Source organism: Brienomyrus brachyistius, chromosome 4 (genome assembly GCF_023856365.1).
Source record: "Brienomyrus brachyistius isolate T26 chromosome 4, BBRACH_0.4, whole genome shotgun sequence".
Classification (NCBI taxonomy): Eukaryota; Metazoa; Chordata; class Actinopteri; order Osteoglossiformes; family Mormyridae; genus Brienomyrus; species Brienomyrus brachyistius.
This window is the reverse complement of record NC_064536.1, coordinates 1,154,457-1,171,487: the sequence shown is the minus strand read 5'-3', so window position 1 is coordinate 1,171,487 and position 17,031 is coordinate 1,154,457. Positions and strand designations below refer to the sequence as shown.

Genomic DNA, 17,031 nt, shown 5'->3' with positions numbered 1-17,031 from the left:
AACCTGAAAAGGGTATAGGGACATGGGACTCAGAATGTTCTGCCGAAATACATTTATTGACCTCACAAACTATCAAGAACAAAAGACCCAGGGCAGGTCAGTTAAACCAGGTTTTCTGGTTTGCAGTCCCTGAGACGATTTGACAGCATACTGCAGGAAAGAGCTACCATTGGGGAGTTGGGGGTGCTAACCGATGGATGTCTCCAGGACAAGATCTTCAGTGAAGAGCAATGGAAGAAGCATGACATGGAGCTAAAAGACAAAAGAAGAAGATCGAAAACAATCCTGAAAGAAGAAGATCCAGCCGTCAACACACCAGCTACGCAAGACAAAAGACCAAGAAATAAGTCTCTAGCACACAGTACCATGACGCCGGGGATAAGAACCAACATTCCCCCCCAAAAACACCTGGAGATGAAACACATTTTACCAGCATTAGGTGTCAGTCACCTAAGTAAGGATTTCTGGGTGTACATACATTCCAAGAAGCAAGATTAAACAGATCCCAGAGATTCCAGACTCTTCAAAAGCGTCTGTGGGCAATTCCATGCGAAGACCTGTTCAATGTCACAACGATAATGTTGATAAAATGCTCTGTATTTCTAGCATGTAAATTAATATGTGAATTTTTAGCATTTGTCTATATTCAACCCAAAAGTTTTACATGACAAGATATACAGATCGACTCATTGGTACTAAGCTTGCCCATTGTCATTTTGCTTGCCAATACTAGTCTACGTGTCACATCAATTACCCATTTCATGCCATTTCAGTCTTGACGGGAGAACCAAAGATTTGTGTCTCTCAATATTAATGATAGAATTGTGTTATCTTCAAGACTTGAATATTTACATTTTAAAATAACAAACAAGTAGCGGTACTCTAAAAATCTATTTTCAAGTGCTTGCAGTCAAATAATAGTTTATTTTAAGGAGCAGCAAATAAATATTAGTCGTGTTTGTTAAAGGTGACTTTCAACTGTAACGCAGTAAGGAAAGGCAACAGTAACAATGAAGTACCACAGGAATGATTAACCCCAAGCTTCAAGCAGCTAGCGGTAAACATGGGAACGCTATACTGTTCCTAGCTTATGCAAATGAGGATCTCTAGTTTAGCCTCAAAAAATGTTTGATAATATTGATGAGCCTTTGAAAATGATCTTTGGAAGTGGTATACTCTATATGTATTAACATGTCCTCTCTAATCGGTTCTCTAATCAGCCTCAAGATTGCCTTTTTTTTTTACTTCCAGGAGGCTCAGATGGAGATGGTGGTACCACGGTAACTCTCAGCTACACCTATTAAACTCCTGCAGCTCCGCACGGATACCGTTGAGCTCCACAAGGCCGCTGTGCAGCTGCTCAGCCACGTCTCGGATTTTGGCAGCAAACTCAGATCGGGCCCCTTTCTTGAGCTCACATGAGTCCTTGGCCACAAAGTATATATCCATGGCTACAAAGAGGCCAGTCAGCACACCGGTGGCCATGCTGGCCAGCTGGACGGCCCGGGCGGCAGTGCTGCCCGCCACGTTGGCAGCCTGCGTCAGACGCATGATCTCAGCAGCATTGCAGGCTACGGCCTTTCCGGCCATTGCACCTTCCTTGTAGATGCTGCTCAGCTCGGGGATTTCTTGGCTACATCCGTGCTCCTTGATCTTCACCGCGTCGTACTTGCGGAAGCTGTCGATTCCCTGCTTGATGAACTTCAGGCACTTGCTGATGTCACCCATCTTGGTCTGATAGTCCGCCATGATCCTCTCCACTTTCTTGCGGTCCAGTGAGTTGTTTACACTGTTCGAGATGCCGGCGGAGGCAGATGTGAGGCCCCCGGCCGTCGCCACGCCAAGGCCCACAGCGGTCACAATCAGCGACGTCCCCAAGGTGACAGGAGCAAGGGCCAGCCCGGCAATGGTGGTCACCCCTCCTACTGCACTGGTGGAGCCCCCTGTAATAGCGGCGATCTTCGCCCTCTTGTTGAAGCGATCAATGCCGTCAGCAATGGCGTTGAGGTCGATGACATGCTGCCAAAGACCCTCAGCCCACTCCATGAACAGCTTGTTGAAGACGCGGATGCCCTTCATCACCCTCTCTGCAGTCACTGCAAACGCTCTGGGACAACGGAAGAGAGGCAGATAGTGGGGAGAAAGGGAAAAGATGAGAAGGCGGTGGGCTAATTCAGATGCATTCACGCACGCCTCATTCCCACCAACGCAGCGCCGGTGCTGGACTTTTTCCTGATCTGGAACTGATTCCACGTGTTTTCACCACAAAAAAACTGGCTCCAGCCAGAATAAAACAGCTCCAGCTCGACGATACCGAAAAGCTGGTCTCAGAATTTGGAACCAGAACATCAGCAAAAGCGGGACGGCTATCGCATCCAAGCCGGAAAATTCAATCCATATCAAGTATAGATTAGTCTAATATCGCCAGCGGCAGCAGTAAAATTACTAGCAGCTTATTAGCGGAATAACGTTACATTGTGCTTTTATTCCGTGGAAAATGAAAGATTGACCTGCTGGCGAGATTTAATGAATTATAAACATATTGCAGGTTGAATAAATAAAATATCGTGGCGTTAAATTGACGAAAAGCTCATGAGGCGGACGGTAGAGTTCAATTTTTAGCTGACTCTTATGGCGCGATCCTTGAAAAGACGGCGGTAAAACAGTAAGCAATCGCACTGACTGGGGAGAAACACAGTCTGTACGGAGACCAAAGGGGATACAGGCAGAAGAGTCAGAGCGCAGTGAGTCATACTCTGAAAAGTATGAGACTTAAAGACTCGGGTTTTCGGTTCAGCAGTTAGTAAAAACTGAAAATCAGGATCAAATGAAAATAAACTAAAAAAAATTTAATTCATATGAACATTTACTTTGCTCTCACTTCCACCTGTGTAACATTTCCATTGCAGCCCAGCACCGGCTCCGCCTTGGTGGGAATGAGGTAACAGACATGCAGACACAGACACACAAACAGAAGCCAAGCCAAATATGAATGCTTGAAACAATCCTTACTTGGTCTTTTCCTTCTCAGACAAATCAGCTTGCATAGGCATGTCCTTCCAGTCTAGGGAAGAGTCAAACAAACTATCAGTGATCCACCCTCAAAGGAAGCTGGTTGAGGCGTGTGAGATAGAACATTCACTCACGTTCCACAGTGTCCCACCAATCCATGAGGCCATCAACGTCCTGCAAAGATGGACATTATTTTATTATTATTATTATAATTATTATTAGAATCTATCTCAAATACCAGGCCTGAAGATGCATCTGACTTGATCAACTTGATCTTGATCCACTTTTAAGACGCCATTCTTTCACTGAGTCTGTGTGCATGTATTATATCCGATGATGAACAGCTGCAATCTTTGCAATATTTTGAAATATCTCAAGAGGAGTATGGGCACGAATACAAATTATTTATCAATATGTCTATATTATTAAAATATTCTCCTGCACATCTCTGACCTCAATCACGTTCTCTGTCATTTGGTCTCGGCTGACCTGGAAAAACATCAAATATGAAACTCACACAAATGATGTATTATTTTTACTTTCGTAAGGGAAGGGAATCAGAGATTCGGCTGACAACGACTTATAGCACTGTACCTCTACGTGGATCTGGTCAGCATTTGTAGTTTTTGGATGGTTTGCTGTCCTTTCTTGCACCATGTTTCTCTAAAAAGATGAAACCTTGAAGCTGTGAATTCTACGTCTTATTTCACATGTATTTCTAAAACACACCTTCTGAAAGTCGACGTTACCATGGCTACTTTCTGTGGCATGAAGGGATTTTGCCATTTCTTCCCTTGCTTCTGGGACTAAAATGGACAAAAATATTATAATATTATATTCTGCAGAGCGGTGCATGCATCTGACTCGCACTGATTAGTAGTGACATTGAAATTTGAATGGGAAAGAGAAGAGACACCTGTCTGTTGTCCTTGGGTGGGTCTTCCTTTCTGCCCTGACCATCAGTCTTCTCTGCAGCTTTTGTGGTGACATCAGTGCTGCTCTCAGGAACATCCCTGTGACATTCCTGCAGGCAAGAAGAGATTTAAGCTGTTATTTCACTATGATGCAAAATAAGAGCAAATACAAACAAGGTTGCACTATCCTGGAACCGTTTGTTGTGACATTATAAGCAAAAATGATCTATTGCTCCAGTGGTCTTTGACCCTAAGTAATATCACATCACAGCACCCAAACAAAGTGTAGATAACACAGCATTAACCAATCAGAACCAGAATGAACAAGTGAATAGTAGTATAACTACAATTTTCACTAGTCTTACCACTAGCATTGTGTTTTTAACTTAATAAAGATTTAATCGAAACAATTAACATATCTACACACACTTTTAATTAATAGGGAGGCCAGTTTAAGTCATAGGATTCAAAATGAGTTAAGAAACACCTGAAAGGATCTGTGAGAATCAGTAACATTTCTGTCCTCTGCCTCCTTCTCAATTTCCATGGGCACAACAGGACTCTTTGTTGGATACGAGTCTTGTTTCAAATATGTCTATTGGGATAAAAAACAACACCGAAACTGGATTTTTTTTTCCAGTTTCCATTTCACATTCATTACACGTGAAGTATACAACACATATTCGGATATTTCTATGATACATATGTGAATGACAGTGTTCAACTAAGAACAACTGGTAAATGACTACTTGAAAATAATAAAATGAAAATTTGACGTTACGTGTTAACCGATTTTCATACTAGCTAACTGTTGCTAACAGACTGCATGTGTTTTCTCTACAAAATTGACAACGGGTACTAATAAACAACGCTAATGACACATACAAATCTCGCAGCGTGTGCCGTGTTGTCTTAAATGACTTAAAATTTATTTGTTATTTTAGAATGTTTAAAGACGACTCAAAAAGCGCTCAAAATAAAAACTCTTCTCACAATACTGCTGCACTGTATGAGAAGAAAACTGTACGAATGTTTAAGCCCGTTAAGCAGGTACACATCTCTTTATCGTTTAAAACGCCGTTCTTATGTTATGTCACTCTGCGCACAAAACGAGAGACAATATAGAGAATAATTTACAGCCACGAGAAACCAGGCAGTCAGTACAAACTGTCCACCAGCAGGAACAGATGACCTTCGGTGTAATGTGGAATTCCGGCATTAAATAGCTTTCCGTTATTCAGTACTTATACGACTGTACATTTTGACTTAATAATGGAAATCCTTCTGGTCTTCATAACCCAGATTACACAAGAAGAACATGCTTTCGCAACGTGTTACTCCACAGCTCTGGGGAATTCTAAAAAAGAAAAGCACTTAAGTCGTGGTAAATATCTCGGTTTCGATTTCTTTAGTTTAGCAGTACTTTTCAAAGACGAAGTAGCCGATTCTTTTAAAACTTCAACGTATAACCGAAAGGATCACGGCGGCTTGCCTTCCGCACGCCCTTCCCATTATTCTCTTTCCTGAGACAGTGACGTTTCTGACGTTCCCCCCTCCGGCGTTATAGCTACATGGGAGCCAAAAACAACACAATCCATACCCAGCTCCGGGTGACTCTCCGGCATATACTCCGATACTGGGCGTACTGGGTGTCAGGAGCGACTAAACTGGTGCAATGACAACATCTGGACGGCTGGAGCAGTCTCGGCACGTCTATGGAGCGCTGAGCGACTGTTTGTGCTCGGATAGGTCCTGGGGAAAAAGTATTTACAAATACAGTATTTATTTTACAAATAAATATCGATGTACCATAAAACACAGAATACTTTAATTTGATTTTTAAGAATTTAAATGAAATGTTTTTAAAATCCGCTGCATAACGGGGACTTCAACATGGGTAAAATGAATTATAAAGTTCATTCATTCGTTCATCTTGTCCCATGCCGCGGGGGGTCCGGATCCTATCCCGGAAACATCGGGCGCGTGGCAGGGAATAACCCGGGATGGGGCAAATTGTAAAGTTCAATCAAATTAAAATGGAACACCCTCATGTGAAATTCATCTGTACTTTTTAAGAACAAAGCACTAAAGATTTAGAAAAGGCAGTGACATGCAGCCACAATATCTTAATAAATTAAACATTTACACGCAAATGAGGTATTCTAAGTCATATTAATAAATAATGACAAAGCGAGCTGTCATTCTCATCATATGACCTCTACAATTTTATATCAGACTTAAGAGGCCGATATGACATGCTGAGGAGTACACATTAAATTTGTATTATGCGAAGTATTGTTACGCAATATATGTGTCACGGTCATAAAGTGCATATTATACCTCTTATAAAATTACCATTCTGCGTGTCCTTCGCGTGGCGTCAGCCTGTGAGTTTGTACTGCGTTGTTCTGAGTTCCGTGCCGTTCCTGAAGCATCATGGTCATTGTAGTTTTTAATGCTTATTCATGAGCGAATTGTCTAGGTATACTTTTAAGAACCTAGTGCACCGTGCTGGAAAAGATGAGCACACGGACATGGGTACGGGGAGTAAACCAATAGTACCGGGAGTATCCTGGACCACTGAGGATAGGTAAAGCAGCAGAGAGGCAGGGAGCTAACGCGGAGCTTAAGGCCGATAACGCGTTACGATGCGTCATTCTGGTTAATGAAGAAAATTGAAAGGCGTGTGAAGACCAACTGCCATGAAACAGCACTAGACACACCCATAAAACAAAAAAAGCGTGCAGGGCAGGGACAAAGCTTTCCTTTATTCCAAGAAATGAATAGATCGTTTTTCTTTCATGGCATTCGTGACTGTTTCAATGCATAAAGGTGTCACCAACTTTAACTATTGGTTGGTACAAAGCAGATCTTTCTGCTCTCCACTGCTTTAGAGGTAAGAGGCAGGAGTCATTTGAGGAGAATATGATTATTTTTTTTTTGAGTCACAGAGTGACACATAGAATAGTAACAGGAAAATATGGATTTGGAAGGTTTTCCACATTTGTCAACAAAATCTGCTGATCTTTAATGAATAAACTGTGGAAGGACTTCTGGAAAATCCACAAAACATCTTATTTGAATCTTATATTGTCTTCGGTAAACTGCTATAGTCCACAATGCCATTTAATTATGATCATCCTGCTTGTATTTGCAGTTATTGATCCAGCCTAAAATTGTTACCTCAGCATCACAGCAGACCTTTATGATATACAATGGGACTCCGCGACATACTTTCAAGATTGCAACATAAGATTTTGCAAAAGTGTATTTCCATTACTTGCAGTTGCCAGTGGGAATTTTTCAGTGGGGTGTCCAGCGATTTTCCTGGGGTAATACAGACACTAAGACATATTATTATCCATCCATCCATCCATTTTCCAAACCACTCATCCTACTGGGTTGCGGGGGGGCCTGGAGCCTATCCCAGAATGTTTTGGGACTATGGGGGGAAACCGGAGTACCCGAAGGAAACCCCAGGACAACATGGGAAGAACATGCAAACTCCACACACGTAACCCAGGCGGAGACTCGGTCCCAGAGGTGTGAGGCAACAGTGCTAACCACTGCACCACCATGCCGCCCCCTTCAATATTAATATTATTAATACACAATACATTATTCATCTGACTTGCTCTGTTCCATTCCAATGTGCTTTAAGTGGAACATTTCTAATTAATGTAAAATATAGGTAACTGATTTAAAACATAACAAGAATAAACAAGATAAAACTACATGTAAAATCAATTAAGGGTTTTACAAATATGTTCACCCAGGAGTTAAGCCTGCAAACTGAAGGCAAGGCCTACGCAGTTAATGATCCGCCAGGGCATCGCAGCTTTCGATGGTTTCGCTTCTGAAATAAAATCCGTACGACTGCATTTGGGGGGGCTGCAGGGGTTGCTGGAGGTTCCCAAGGGCTGACTGTGGACACCCCTGCCCACCCCTTAGTGGTACCCTTATTAATCATCCCTGTCATTACCATTACCATTATTAAATGTAGTTTTGAAAACATTTAATAATAATATTAATAATAATAATAATAATTATTATTATTATTATTAAATGTAGTTTTGAAAACATTTAATCAGTGCTTCTTTGTGACAAAGAGTTTTTGAACATAAACAACCTATGTCCAATTAATTCCACTTGGAATTATATATTGGATTTAGGTGGTGATATGATTCAGATTTTAAAAATTCTGGATGGGCACTCTTCTGGATTGTGATTGGCTGTCTCTGGTCTCCATGGAATGTTTGAGCTTGCAGCCATTTGCTATGTGAAAAGGAAATTTCCTTAGGCATGAAAGGTCAAGTCAGGCTGGGGAGCGTGTGCTGATGCAGCACTTTGCCGCACCCAACACACAGCGAAACTCCTCAGGATCCTGGCCAGTGATCCCTCAGGCAGACACACGGTCTAGTCCCACCCTCCGGAAATGGCCATCCAACTGCCACAGTCAGGGGTTATGTAAGTAACCCCTTGGCCTGGTCCAGTTGCTTGGTTCCTCAGTAATGAGGATTCTGTGAGCTGGATCACCCTCAGGGAAACGCGCCACATGGCCGTAGTGCCGTAACTGACGTTCCCTCACAATACAGGTAATGTGCCTCATTCAGGACTCCAGCAATGAGGATCCTGTGAGCCGGATCACCCTCCGGGAAACGCGCTACATGGCCGTAGTGCCGTAACTGACGCTCCCTCACAATGCAGGTAATGTGCCTCATTCAGGACTCCTCTAGCAACCACTCATTCGACACAAAGTCAAACCAGCGGTACCCAAGGATTCCCCGAAGAGACTCAGTACTGAAGGAGCCCAGTCTTCGTCTCAGCTCAGTGGATAGCGTCCATGTCTCACAGCCATACAGCAAGACAGATAGCACCGGGACTCCAAAGACTTGGGTCTTGGTCCTCTTACAAAGAGGCATGCAAGGAAATACACTAAATATCACAGAGGGCAGTTTTAAAAATTGGACTTAAACTTACATGAGGTTATTTCGAAACAAAGCAAAAGTGTTGACAGGGAAAGTGCACTTGAACCAAAGACAAGACAGAGTCTATCTTAAAAATATACACGTCAAACTCAGTACTGTAGACAAACTAGCTACACACATTGGAGTTCCTGTATGGTGATGGTCAAACAAATGCAAAGGTGGGAAAACCATTTCAGAAAGTAGCTCTTTTATTCCATGGAACCCTAAACGTTTTGGGAAACGACATATAGAATGAGGAGGCTATATTATATAACAAAAAAGAACCAAGTGCATGGAATTTTCTGTATTGTAAGTGATTTATTTCTAATAGTGAAGTAACAGCAGCACATCAAAGGCAAGATAATCTTTCTAGTTCTAGTAAAATCTCATGCTTTAAAGCTCTCCAGCTTTTAAAAAAAATCGCATATCATTCCAGGCCTTCACAAATCAAATTATTACACCAGTCAATGAAATCTGCTTATTCTTACTGTCAGTGCAAGCCTTAGAAATTAGATAAACTTTATTGCTATCATGTGCACTCTGATTTCTTAAATTTGCAAAAATGGAGAAAATCTAAATAGGTCGAGTGCTCCTTTTTAATAGACAGCTTTCACTGTATATTAATTAATTCAGAAATACATAAGATACTCAAGAATAACATTGCAATTAATCCCAGCTCTTGAATCCTCTTGGAGTGCATGGGCGTGCACGTGGGCGTGTGCATGAGACGGTCACTCTCCCCACGAGAGCCAGTACAGCCGCCCGAGCTCATCCCCGCAGACAAGCTCGGTGGGGTGACAGGGATTGACCTCAAGACTCACGACAGGACTCTTACAATCAAAGAGACCAACCTGAAAGGGGAGGGACAGGCAACAGCTATCATGGAACGGCACACTTCACACCAAACGTCCTCCAGCGACTGGCCGAAGAATAGTATCTCAAAGAACAACAGCCCCAAGGAACTTTACCATGACTGATATTTGCAGGCTGAATTAAAAGTATTAAGATATCAACTATTAAATCACGTTAACTTGTTAAAAGCAGGTGCGCCCAGACTTTTGACTGGTACTGTATATCCAAACATAAAGTAGCTGCAGAAGTCATCAACACCAGTGGTTAGAAAGTAGTTCGAATAGCAGAAGCCTGAGAAGAGACTTATATTGTCCACTGCACCTGTTTCTTGGTTTGTCGGTCCCACAGTTTGACGGTGCAGTCAGAAGATGCAGAGATGATCGTGGTGTCCGTAATTTTTAACGTGTTGACTCGACCCCTGTGTACCTGTGGTTCATTACATTAAGTCAAAGTTCAGACACATGTGGCAATGACACATACAGCTGCCAGCACACCCCACTGAAGCAATAGTTTCATGTCCAGGAGTCCTTACCCGCCTCTTCTTGGTCCAGCACCTTAGTTTTGGTGGCATGTTGAACCAGATATTCCCCTTGGAGTCTCCATACACAACAAACTCTGGAATAAGGAGAAGGGAGGTCCAGGGAAAATAGCAGGAAAACAGTCACAACCATTAGATTAAATTGAAAATGAATCCATCCATCCATTCTGTCATGCCCGGCTCGTCCGCTCCTCGTGTGTGCCACGCCCCCTGCCTTCCCACGTGTATTTCCCTGATTGTACCCCGCTGTATCTGATTACTTTGATTAGTCTTGTCTGGTTTTAAGTCCTGGTCTTACCTGTTAGCGTTGTCCGTCATTGGTGTTTCCTAATGTTGGTAAGCGTGAGCTGTTTCCTGGTCCCTGTTTCCCCAGTAAACTCCCGTTTTGCCCCGTATTCGCCTGTCTGCCTGCTCATTGCTCCTTACACGCACGATCGCCGCGCTCGCTGCACCCCGATCGTGACAGAATGACGGACCACAAAAAGAAGCGGACAGGGAGGAGGAGAGTCCCGCAGGAGACGATCCGTCTCGGCGCCTGCTCGCTCTCCAGGCTTTGGCTCCCGACAGGGGACGAAAGGGAAGTACCCGCCCTACCTCCAGCCCGGAGGCTGACCACACGCGACCCCGATCCCGTGTGGAAATACTGGTTCTCCAGTGAGGACGAGGACGAGGAGCCCTTCCTCTACCCTTACCCGGAGCCGGAGGCCTTTCTTCCGCCGTCCGTTTTTACGGACGTCGCGCCGCCTCCCGCCACCGCTAGGCGCCAGCGAGGGAGAAGGAGACCGGCGATCGCCGGTACAGAGGACCTCCCTCCGCTGCTCGCTGCAACGGCCGGACCCGAGGAGCTCCCTCCGCTCCTGCCGCCCGCGGACCCCGCTCCCGTGCAGCCGCCATTGCCGGCGGACCCCGCTCCCGTGCAGCCGCCATTGCCGGCGGACCCCGCTCCCGTGCAGCCGCCATTGCCGGCGGACCCCGCTCCCGTGCAGCCGCCATTGCCGGCGGACCCCGCTCCCGTGCAGCCGCCATTGCCGCCTTCGCCGCTGCCGCCGCCTGCGCAGCCGCCTTCGCCGCTGCCGCCGCCTGCGCAGCCGCCTTCGCCGCTGCCGCCGCCTGCGCAGCCGCCGCCTGCGCAGCCGCCTTCGCTGCCTGCTGCAGCTCCCGGGCAGGCGCCCCCACTGCAGCAACCTGCAGCTCCCGGGCAGGCGCCCCCACTGCAGCCAGCTCCTGTTCCTGACTGCGCTCCAGTTCCTGCAGAGGCGCCCCTTCTGCAGCCGCCTGCTGCAGCTCCCGGGCAGGCGCCCCCTCTGCAGCCGCCTGCTGCAGCTCCCGGGCAGGCGCCCCCACTGCAGCCAGCTCCTGTTCCTGACCGTGTTCCAGTTCCTGACCGCGCTCCAGTTCCTGCAGAGGCGCCCCCTCTGCAGCCGCCTGCTGCAGCTCCCGGGCAGGCGCCCCCTCTGCAGCCGCCTGCTGCAGCTCCCGGGCAGGCGCCCCCTCTGCAGCCGCCTGCTGCAGCTCCCGGGCAGGCGCCCCCTCTGCAGCCGCCTGCTGCAGCTCCCGGGCAGGCGCCCCCTCTGCAGCCACGTGCTGCAGCTCCCGGGCAGGCGCCCCCACTGCAGCCAGCTCCTGTTCCTGACCGCGCTCCTGTTCCTGACCGCGCTCCTGTTCCTGACCGCGCTCCTGTTCCTGTCCAGGCGCCCCCACTGCAGCCACCTGCAGCTCCCGGGCCGGCGCCCCCACTGCAGCAACCTGCAGCTCCCGGGCAGGCGCCCCCACTGCAGCCGCCTGCTGCAGCTCCTGTCCCTGACTGCGCTCCTGTCCCTGACCGCCCTGCTGCAGCCGCTCCTGAGGTGCCCCCGCTGCAGTCCCCTGCAGTTCCCGGGCGAGCGCCCCCACAGCAATTGCCTGCAGCCCCAGTTCCTGATCTCGCCCCAGTTCCTGATCTCGCCCCAGTTCCTGATCTCGCCCCAGTTCCTGATCTCGCCGCAGCCGCTTCTGAGACGCTTCTGTCCCCGCCTGCTACAGCCGCTTCCAAGGCGCCCCCACTGCAGTCACCTGCAGTTCCAGGGCAAGCGCCCCCACGATGGCGGCTTGCAGCGCCTGGGCCGGCGCCCCCACTGCAGTGTCTTGCAGTTCCAGGGCGAGCGCCCCCACGACGGCGGCTTGCAGCGCCTGGGCCGGCGCCCCCACTGCAGCGTCCTGCAGTTCCCGGGCGGGCGCTCCCACGACAGCGGCTTGCAACGCCCGTGCCGGCGCCACCTCTGCAGCGTCCTGCAGTTCCCGGGCGGGCGCCCCCACGGCAGCGGCTTGCAGCGCCGGCACGGCACCCCCTCTGCAGCGTCCTGCAGTTCCCGGGCGGGCGCCCCCACGGCAGCGGCTTGCAGCACCTGGGCCGAGGTCCCCACTGCAGCGTCCTGCAGTTTCCGGGCTGATGCCCCGGCCGCCTGACCGTGTTCCTGTCCCGGCGCCCCCTCCGACTGCAGCAGCTCCAGAGGCGCCCCCTCCGACTGCAGCAGCTCCAGAGGCGCCCCCTCCGACTGCAGCAGCTCCAGAGGCGCCCCCTCCGACTGCTGCAGCTCCAGTCCCTGTCCTAGTCCCCGAGGTGGTCCTGGACAACTCCATCTTGGCTCCTCCCTCTTCGGAGGTGGAGGAGCTGGAATGGGACCCCTCGGGGACAGAACTTGTAACCCCTTGTCCCTCGCCCCGGCGACTTCGACCCCGAACTAGGGTCGGCCTGTCTGTGTCCCGCAGGGGAAGGGGACACAGACGCAGGGCTGGGGTCCCGCCCGCCCTGCCCCCTGGCTCGCCCTCCCTCGCCTGCGCTCTGGCTCGGCTGGCGCCTGCGGGTCCTGGCCCTCCGGGTCGGCTGTCGCCTGCGGGTCCCTCTCCAGTGCCTCGTCGCCCCGCCTCGCTCCCCTCTCCAGAGCCTGGTCGGTCGCCTGCGGACTCCCCGACGGCGGCTCCTCGGTCGCCTGCGGGGCCCCTACCTCCGGCCCTCCCCCGGACGTCGTCGCCTGCTGCAGCTCCCCCCTCCTCCGGGCCTTCGCCGTGGGTCCCTCCTGCTCCCTCGTCCCCTTCCCCGGTGCTCCCTCCTGCTCCCTCCCTGGCCCCTCCGCGGGTCCCTCGCCCTGCCTCCTCGGCCCCTCCGAGGTCCCCTCCGGCTCCGGCCTCCCGGCCGCCTGCGGCCCCTCCGGCTGCCGCCCGTCGCCCGCTGGGTCTCCCTCGGGCTCCCCTTGGTTCCCCCTCCTTGTCTCCCTATGCCCCTGCCTTTGTCCCGCCTGTCTCTGTCCCTTCGTTTTCTGCTCGTCCCTTCGTTCCGCCCGTCTCTGCTCCTCGTATTCCTCCTGTCTTTGCTACCCGTCCTCCTCTGTGCCCTCTGTTCACTCCTGGCCCTTGTGTCCCGCCGGTTCCTTCTGTGTCCCCTCTCTTTCTCTGTCGGTCCGTGTTCCCCGTCCTCTGTCAGGTTTTGTCCCTGGTCCTGTCTTTGTGCCTGTTCTGTCTCTCTGTTTAATTCCCGGTCTCTTGTTCTTGGTTTTGGGTTTTGTTTTTTCAGGTCTTGGTCCCCTCGTCCCGTTCGTCGCCTCCTCCTGGGCGCGCCCGGTGAAGCGCGCCTTTGGGGGGGGGCTCTGTCATGCCCGGCTCGTCCGCTCCTCGTGTGTGCCACGCCCCCTGCCTTCCCACGTGTATTTCCCTGATTGTACCCCGCTGTATCTGATTACTTTGATTAGTCTTGTCTGGTTTTAAGTCCTGGTCTTACCTGTTAGCGTTGTCCGTCATTGGTGTTTCCTAATGTTGGTAAGCGTGAGCTGTTTCCTGGTCCCTGTTTCCCCAGTAAACTCCCGTTTTGCCCCGTATTCGCCTGTCTGCCTGCTCATTGCTCCTTACACGCACGATCGCCGCGCTCGCTGCACCCCGATCGTGACACATTCATCCAGTACGGGGTCATTTGGGCCGGGCCTTGCACCTCAAGCAGCACAGGGCACATGCCAGGGGTATTCTGTGGATGGGATAGATGTATTGGTGGGTGAGTGAATGGGTGGATGAATACGTGGGTGGATCCATAGGTAGGGGAGTTGATGGATGGATGGATGGATGGATGGGTAGGTATGTGGATAGATGAATTTATTGGTGGGTGGATGGATGGATGGGTGGCTGGCTGAACCTTAAAATTGTTTGTGGTCCTTTTCACTGTTTTGCTGATACTGTTGCACCAGTTTTGCTCAATCCCTTCCTCCATCTAACCCGCCTGTTGAGCAGGAGGCTCAACCGCTATCTCCATCCATCGCGCCCACTGAGCATGAGGCTTGACCCCTACTTCCATCCAACGTGCCCACTGGGCGTGAGACTCGACCCCTACCTCCATCCAACGCGCCCGCTGGGCGTGAGACTCGACCCCTACCTCCATCCAGCTGGGCGTGAGACTCGACACCTACCTCCATCTAACGCGCCCGCTGGGCGTGAGACTCGACCCCTTCCTCCATCCAACGCGCCCGCTGCGCGTGAGGCTCGACACCTACCTCCATCCAACGCGCCCGCTGAGCGTGAGGCTCGACCCCTACCTCCATCAAACGCGCCCGCAGAGCGTGAGGCTCGACCCCTACCTCCATCAAACGCGCCCGCTGAGCGTGAGGCTCGACCCCTACCTCCATCCAATGCGCCCGCTGGGCGTGAGGCTCGACCCCTACCTCCATCCAACACGCCCGCTGAGCGTGAGGCTCGACCCCTACCTCCATCAAACGCGCCCACTGAGCGTGAGGCTCGACCCCTGCCTCCATCAAACGCGCCCACTGAGCGTGAGGCTCGACCCCTACCTCCATCAAACGCGCCCGCTGAGCGTGAGGCTTGACCCCTACCTCCATGAAACGCGCCTGCTGAGCGCGAGGCTCGACCCCTACCTCCATGAAACGCGCCTGCTGAGCGCGAGGCTCGACCCCTACCTCCATCCAACGCACCCGCTAAGCGTGAGGCTCGACCCCTACCTCCATCCAACGCGCCCGCTGAGCGTGAGGCTCGACCCCTACCTCCATCCAACGCGCCCGCTAAGCGTGAGGCTCGACCCCTACCTCCATCCAACGCGCCCGCTGGGCGTGAGACTCGACCCCTACCTCCATCCAACGCGCCCGCTGAGCGTGAGGCTCGACCCCTACCTCCATCCAATGCACCCGCTGGGCGTGAGGCTCGACCCCTACCTCCATCCAACGCGCCCGCTAAGCGTGAGGCTTATCCCCTACCTCCATCCAACGCGCCCGCTGGGCGTGAGGCTCGACCCCTACCTCCATCCAACGCGCCCGCTAAGCGTGAGGCTCATCCCCTACCTCCATCCAATGCGCCCGCTGGGCGTGAGGCTCGACCCCTACCTCCATCCAACGCGCCCGCTGAGCGTGAGGCTCGACCCCTACCTCCATCCAACGCGCCCGCTAAGCGTGAGGCTCGACCCCTACCTCCATCCAACGCGCCCGCTGAGCGTGAGACTCGACCCCTACCTCCATCCAACGCGCCCGCTGCGCGTGAGGCTCGACCCCTACCTCCATCCAACGCGCCCGCTAACTGTGAGGCTCGACCCCTACCTCCATCCAACGCACCCGCTAAGCGTGAGGCTCGACCCCTACCTCCATCCAACGCGCCCGCTGAGCGTGAGGCTCGACCCCTACCTCCATCCAACGCGCCCGCTAAGCGTGAGGCTCGACCCCTACCTCCATCCAACGCGCCCGCTAAGCGTGAGGCTCGACCCCTACCTCCATCCAACGCGCCCGCTGAGCGTGAGACTCGACCCCTACCTCCATCCAACGCGCCCGCTGCGCGTGAGGCTCGACCCCTACCTCCATCCAACGCGCCCGCTAACTGTGAGGCTCGACCCCTACCTCCATCCAACGCACCCGCTAAGCGTGAGGCTCGACCCCTACCTCCATCCAACGCGCCCGCTGAGCGTGAGGCTCGACCCCTACCTCCATCCAACGTGCCCGCTGCACGAGAGACTCGACCCCTACCTCCATCCAACGCGCCCGCTGCACGTGAGGCTCGACCCCTACCTCCATCCAACGCGCCCGCTAAGCGTGAGGCTCGACCCCTACCTCCATCCAACGTGCCCGCTAACTGTGAGGCTCGACCCCTACCTCCATCCAACGCGCCCGCTAAGCGTGAGACTCGACCCCTACCTCCATCCAACGCGCCCGCTAAGCGTGAGGCTCGACCCCTACCTCCATCCAACGCGCCCGCTGATATGTAAGCGCCGTCGGCCTTGGCGTCACTGCTCTCCTCATCGTCGATGTCAGTGTTGGAAATAGAGCCAGTGTAGCTATCAGCAGAGGCCAGGAAAAACTGGGAAAGACAGGCAAAGTTCAGTGGCTGCTAAATACAGAACGAGCAAAATGGAGGACATGTGTACTAGGGCTATAATGGGACACATATTCATTATTTACCATTTGGTTCAGTTCAGTTTCCATTTTTCTTGACAGATACACAAAGTTAATAGAAATCAACTATTTCAGTCATGAGCTGAAACTTATGCAGATATTTCAGCGCTCGGTTTAGAGACTGTCCAAAAGTTGGCTTGCAAAAAATGTAGTCACCTAAAGTCACACATTTGGATGGATGAGACCAACTACATGCAAAGGAAGGGGAGGAACGTACCAAAAAGCTCAGCCCGGGGGTATTAGAACTCTCCGTCAGTATCCAGGCACTCATCACATTGTTGGTTTTTGTACAGAGAACATGGCTGCCGTGTATCCACCTACCAAGGACAGAAACATGG

At 51.2% G+C, this 17,031-nt stretch overlaps 2 protein-coding genes across 6 annotated transcripts in view; both read right to left on the bottom strand.

Annotated features, from left to right (window-relative positions):
- Positions 1–37: 37 nt before the first annotated feature.
- apol1 (apolipoprotein L, 1) lies at positions 38–6,432 on the bottom strand. 5 transcript variants are annotated; one of them, XM_049011696.1, is made up of 10 exons: positions 6,282–6,432; positions 5,527–5,678; positions 4,414–4,521; positions 3,929–4,036; positions 3,762–3,818; positions 3,607–3,675; positions 3,466–3,501; positions 3,147–3,186; positions 3,013–3,064; positions 38–2,107 (listed from the first exon to the last, which is right to left on the bottom strand). In XM_049011696.1, the coding sequence occupies exons 3-10, from the start codon at positions 4,471–4,473 to the stop codon at positions 1,288–1,290; spliced, it is 1,242 nt and encodes a 413-aa protein (XP_048867653.1). In that variant the 5' UTR covers positions 4,474–4,521; positions 5,527–5,678; positions 6,282–6,432; the 3' UTR covers positions 38–1,287. The 5 variants fall into 5 exon arrangements, with proteins under 5 accessions (XP_048867653.1, XP_048867652.1, XP_048867655.1 ...); XM_049011695.1 differs by having other exon boundaries at positions 6,267–6,397; XM_049011698.1 differs by lacking the exons at positions 5,527–5,678; positions 6,282–6,432 and adding an exon at positions 5,419–5,523.
- Positions 6,433–9,191: 2,759 nt separating this feature from the next.
- Positions 9,192–17,031, bottom strand: part of tep1 (telomerase-associated protein 1) — a 30,944-nt gene continuing 23,104 nt past the window's right edge. Inside the window, exons 52-63 of the mRNA XM_049011489.1 lie at positions 16,911–17,010; positions 16,436–16,598; positions 16,310–16,351; positions 16,184–16,225; positions 15,890–15,931; positions 15,512–15,553; positions 15,092–15,133; positions 14,882–15,007; positions 14,798–14,839; positions 10,278–10,360; positions 10,067–10,171; positions 9,192–9,744 (exon numbers count right to left, since the gene is read on the bottom strand). Of these exons, the coding sequence (XP_048867446.1) occupies positions 9,625–9,744; positions 10,067–10,171; positions 10,278–10,360; positions 14,798–14,839; positions 14,882–15,007; positions 15,092–15,133; positions 15,512–15,553; positions 15,890–15,931; positions 16,184–16,225; positions 16,310–16,351; positions 16,436–16,598; positions 16,911–17,010 (949 nt within the window). The 3' untranslated portion in view covers positions 9,192–9,624. The remainder of the gene's footprint in view (positions 9,745–10,066; positions 10,172–10,277; positions 10,361–14,797; positions 14,840–14,881; positions 15,008–15,091; positions 15,134–15,511; positions 15,554–15,889; positions 15,932–16,183; positions 16,226–16,309; positions 16,352–16,435; positions 16,599–16,910; positions 17,011–17,031) is intronic.